The sequence below is a fragment of the Palaemon carinicauda genome, chromosome 32 (genome assembly GCF_036898095.1).
Source record: "Palaemon carinicauda isolate YSFRI2023 chromosome 32, ASM3689809v2, whole genome shotgun sequence".
In the NCBI taxonomy this organism is placed as follows: Eukaryota; Metazoa; Arthropoda; class Malacostraca; order Decapoda; family Palaemonidae; genus Palaemon; species Palaemon carinicauda.
The window spans coordinates 29,128,238-29,133,237 of NC_090756.1; the positions used below are offsets into that span (position 1 = coordinate 29,128,238).

Genomic DNA, 5,000 nt, shown 5'->3' on the forward strand with positions numbered 1-5,000 from the left:
ATATATATATATATATATATATATATATATATATATGTATATATACATATATATATATATATATATATATATATATATATATATATATATATATATATATATATATATATATATATATATATATATATGTATATATACATATATATATATATATATATATATATATATATATATATATATATATATATATATATATATATATATATATATATATATATATATATGTATATATACATATATATATATATATATATATATATATATATATATATATATATATATATATATATATATATAGAGAGAGAGAGAGAGAGAGAGAGAGAGAGAGAGAGAGAGAGAGAGAGCCAGTCACATGTTTTTATTGTATAGGAGAAATCACAACAGCTTAATTGTGTCTTGTGACATACCTAACGTATGCAGTAATAATAGCAAATCTAAAGAAAATATATTGAAAGGATTTTGTAATTTGACAACTTGCTCAAATCACTGTATCAGATTAAAATTAGATATCATTAGCTAAAGTCGAGAGGAAATTAACTGTGTTTAATTTTCCTGTGATTTTTTTTTTTTTTTTTCGTCGACAGTAATTTTGTCGATTCCTAAGACAATATCTCAAACGTCCTTGGAAACAGCAAACCTTACTTCCACTCAATAACGCAATCTTTATAAGGAATTACTTGTAAGTCTAAATAGTAGAGAGTCCTACGAATTTTCATATTAAAAAACTCAAATTTGAAGAACAAAAAAAAAAAATAAATAAAATAAATTGTTCGATAAAGCCTCAAACACTCGTTGAAAGTATCAATAAAATACGAAGACTGGAGTAAATCGCTTGTCGTATACCAAGAGTCTCATGTTTAGCAGAATTCAAATAGGATTAAACTCAGAGAAGATCAATTCTATGTATTATTATTATTATTATTATTATTATTATTATTATTATTATTATTATTATTATTATTATTATTATTATTATTATTATTATTATTATTATTATTATCATCATCATCTTAAAGTTATAACCTTATGCTTCTAATTGGAATCTACTGCTTACAGATCATTAATTTCTTAATGATTTGGATGATCAAGCATTTTTATTTTTATAAAAAAAAAATAACAGATTTTGGGTCACTTTTGTTGACTAACATTATCTTCTAATATCTTCTTTAATTTTCAGACTATGACATTCATTCTCTGTAATCAATTATATCTTTATTTTTAATATTTCATATTTTAATCAATCAAATGGTAACCTTTATAAAAATGCTCAGAAATTAATCCTCAGAAAAAATGCTCAGAAATTAATCCACAGAAAAAAGGCTCAGAAACTAATCCTCAGAAAAAGCCACACAAATCAATCATCAGAAAACAAGGCTCAGAGATCTACCCTGAGAAATAGGGCCCATAAATAAGGCCTAGAAATTATTTCTAGGAAAAATGATGAGAAATTAATCATCGGATAAAAGGCTCAGATATTATCCATTTGAAAAAAAAAATCTCAGAAATCAAACGTCAGACGAAACGGCTCAGATATTAACCCTCAGAAAAAAAGCTCAGAAACCTGACAACTCGCGAAATGGAAATTAAAAAGCATCAATCAAGACGTTTTTCAAACTAAACTGATACCTAAGTGGATATTAATACAATAAAAGATTCATTATTTGGAGATATAGTTTATAAGCATTTCAGTTTTATACCAATATAAATAAAACATATAATAGATATCTGATCAATTAATGGACATTTCATTTACCGCTTTACATTCCAAGACATTTTCTTTCGAATAAAAAAAGGGAAATAAAAAAAAGTTAAATTAAATTTTATCTGACATTAATTCAAGCTATGAAAAGGCAATATTTGATAATTATAGCAAAAACTACATGATGAATATTTAAAGATTAACATCCATGAGTATCTATAGTCGTCTCAGAGGTTCGGGGTCAAATAAGCCCGACCCCTTGATGACGTCATAGGCAATTATGTTGTCTCCCGCAATAACAGCGGTCACAACACATACTTTTAAGGTGGTTATAAGTTAGTATAGTTTGAAATTTGTGAAGGAATATATTGAGACTGTTGCAAACGGGGGAGACAAATTCATTGGTTATGACGTCATAGGAGGGCGGGGCTTATTTTGCCCGGAATCTTTGCGAGGACTAGTCAGTCATACAAAGGGAAGTATTGACAACCCAATTCCACCAACGTTACCGGAATAGGTCGTAAACAACCAACTTCTCTTATTTCACGACAGAAAGTGAGTAGCAGAAATGAAGAAGTAATTTCCTTGTATCAGTTCAACTTCAATTGGGAAATGTTCTTATTTTTTTTTTTTTAGACGTCAACATCATGAACTTAAAACTCTAAAAAAATTTTGTTATGACGAGTTTTCGAAATGAAGTCGTAAAAAGTAGTTTTTTCATCCCGTCTTAGGCATACTCATTTTCGTACTCTTGAATGAGGTAAAAGTCATTATTATCATATAAAATCTATAATTTTATTGGTTCATATTTTTTAGTCATTTTCTTTGTCTCAATCCTAGAATGATTTTTTTTACTTACAGACAAATTGATGTTATTGGTATTGCTGCTATCATAATTTGTGCTATTAGAATTGCTGCTATCATAATTTGTGCTATTAGAATAGGTGCTATTATAATTTGTGTTATTAGAATGGCTGCTATCATAATATGTGCTATTAGAATGGCTGCTATCATAATATGTGCTATTAGAATGGCTGCTATCATAATTTGTGCTATTAGAATTGCTGCTATCATAATTTGTGCTATTAGAATGGGTGCTATTATAATTTGTGCTATTAGAATGGCTGCTATCATAATTTGTGCTATTAGAAGGGCTGCTATCATAATATGTGCTATTAGAATGGCTGCTATAATAATTTGTGCTATTAGAATGGCTGCTATCATAATATGTGCTATTAGAATGGCTGCTATCATAATTTGTGCTATTAGAATGGCTGCTATCATGATATGTGCTATTAGAATGGCTGCTATCATGATATGTGCTATTAGAATGGCTGCTATCATAATTTGTGCTATTAGAATGGCTGCTATCATAATATGTGCTATTAGAATGGCTGCTATCATAATTTGTGCTATTAGAATGGCTGCTATCATAATATGTGCTATTAGAATGGCTGCTATCATAATTTGTGCTATTAGAATTGCTGCTATCATAATTTGTGCTATTAGAATGGGTGCTATCATAATTTGTGCTATTAGAATGGCTACTATCATAATTTGTGCTATTAGAACAGCTGCTATCATAATATGTGCTATTAGAATGGCTGCTATCATAATTTGTGCTATTAGAATGGCTACTATCATAATATTTGCTATTAGAATGGCTGCTATCATAATTTGTGCTATTAGAATGGCTGCTATCATGATATATGCTATTAGAATGGCTGCTATCATGATATGTGGTATTAGAATGGCTGCTATCATAATATATGCTATTAGAATGGCTGCTATCATAATTTGTACTATTAGAATTGCTGCTATTATAATTTGTGCTATTATAATGGCTGCTATTATAATGTGTGCTATTAGAATTGCTGCTATTGGAACTGGTGCCATTGGAATTGATGTTATTGGAATTACTGAAATCACCGCTGATTAGAATCTTGAAATAATTTTGAAAATACGGAGATTGTCAGATTTATAAACACAACTGAAATTTTAAATTAAATTGCTTAAACAGCGTTATTGTTTTTCCATTCACTTATTACGTCATTTTTCAACCCCATGCAATGCATAGATAGCATTAGCTTTGCCAACCTTATTGTTGTAGATCTGTTTTTTTTTGTCTAAATAAAAAATACTAGTAACAACATGCATGGCAGCAGATCGATCAAAGGCCAAGACCGTGTGTTTAAACTGTTTACTTGAGAGGCCACTGCTGTGCTTGTGCACCACCTTATGGGGTTGGGCTTGCCCGACTGACGTTCTGGCGAGCATCTATTCTGATGAAACTAGAACTAAAACCAGACACCTTTACTTTCAACTTCACCATAAGTCGCTCTCGACTCAAATCCACTTATATTAATTCTAGTTTATATTTCAGATTTGCTTCCACTTAACATCAAACTCACTCTGATTAAACAGACTTTTCTTCCGGCAAATTGTTAATTACCCGTATTTCCCGTGTGATAAGACGCTACAAGTGGTAAGACGCACCCTTAAATTAGCAAGGCAGTTTTAGAAAAAAAAAAAAAAAAAAAAAATTACGATTTTGAATACTTTGAAATCCATGGTCAGCGATTCCAGCATGATTATTGATTGCTGGCACAGTAACTTTTCTTATTTTGGGCGCATTATGAAATGCTCTAGTTAATATCTATTAGCTATATGTCGATGATCCCAACTCTATTACATATTCTTATAAGAAACAACGAAGCCAGTCATAGTTTCCACCAAAACTACATGTTTATTCATAGTGCTTGGCGTTCAAGTGTTGTTTACATGATGAAAGCAGTATTGCCAAAAGTTCTTTAAAAAATTTGGTAAAGATGTAAAGTTCTAGTAATAGTTTCAAAATTCCTCATATACCCTTTAAATTTTCACACAAAATTTTGTTATTAATTATAGAAATCTATAAATTCTTTTAAGTGGAATACTTTCGCTACTGTTTATGTGATTCTGGGTCTAGTTACTTTTCTGCCAACTTGGTAATACTGCACTCAACTAACAGAAGTTTTTTTTCCAAGGACGTAATCAACAACTGTCTGTTTGTATTATTTCGGAACTAAGGCAACAAAGTCATTATCAATATATTGCTTTATTACAAAATATCAAAAAAATATAATAAAATAGATATATACCCAATAAACAACAAATATGTCATAGTGTCGTCTGCTACGAGACCCCCAGTTGGCATGTTTACTTGTGGAAGTGGGTTAGCGAGTCATCAGCTGATTACCAAAATAAAAAAAAAAAAAACAATTTGCTACTGTACTTCGTTAAATGAAGTGCAATATAAAAA

At 29.5% G+C, this 5,000-nt stretch overlaps 1 protein-coding gene across 1 annotated transcript in view; it reads right to left on the reverse strand.

The window, feature by feature from the left end:
- LOC137625560 (uncharacterized) overlaps positions 1–5,000 on the reverse strand; it is a 52,509-nt gene that overhangs the window by 878 nt on the left and 46,631 nt on the right. Inside the window, exon 4 of the mRNA XM_068356471.1 lies at positions 2,559–3,641. Coding sequence (XP_068212572.1) covers positions 2,559–3,641 — 1,083 coding nt within the window. The remainder of the gene's footprint in view (positions 1–2,558; positions 3,642–5,000) is intronic.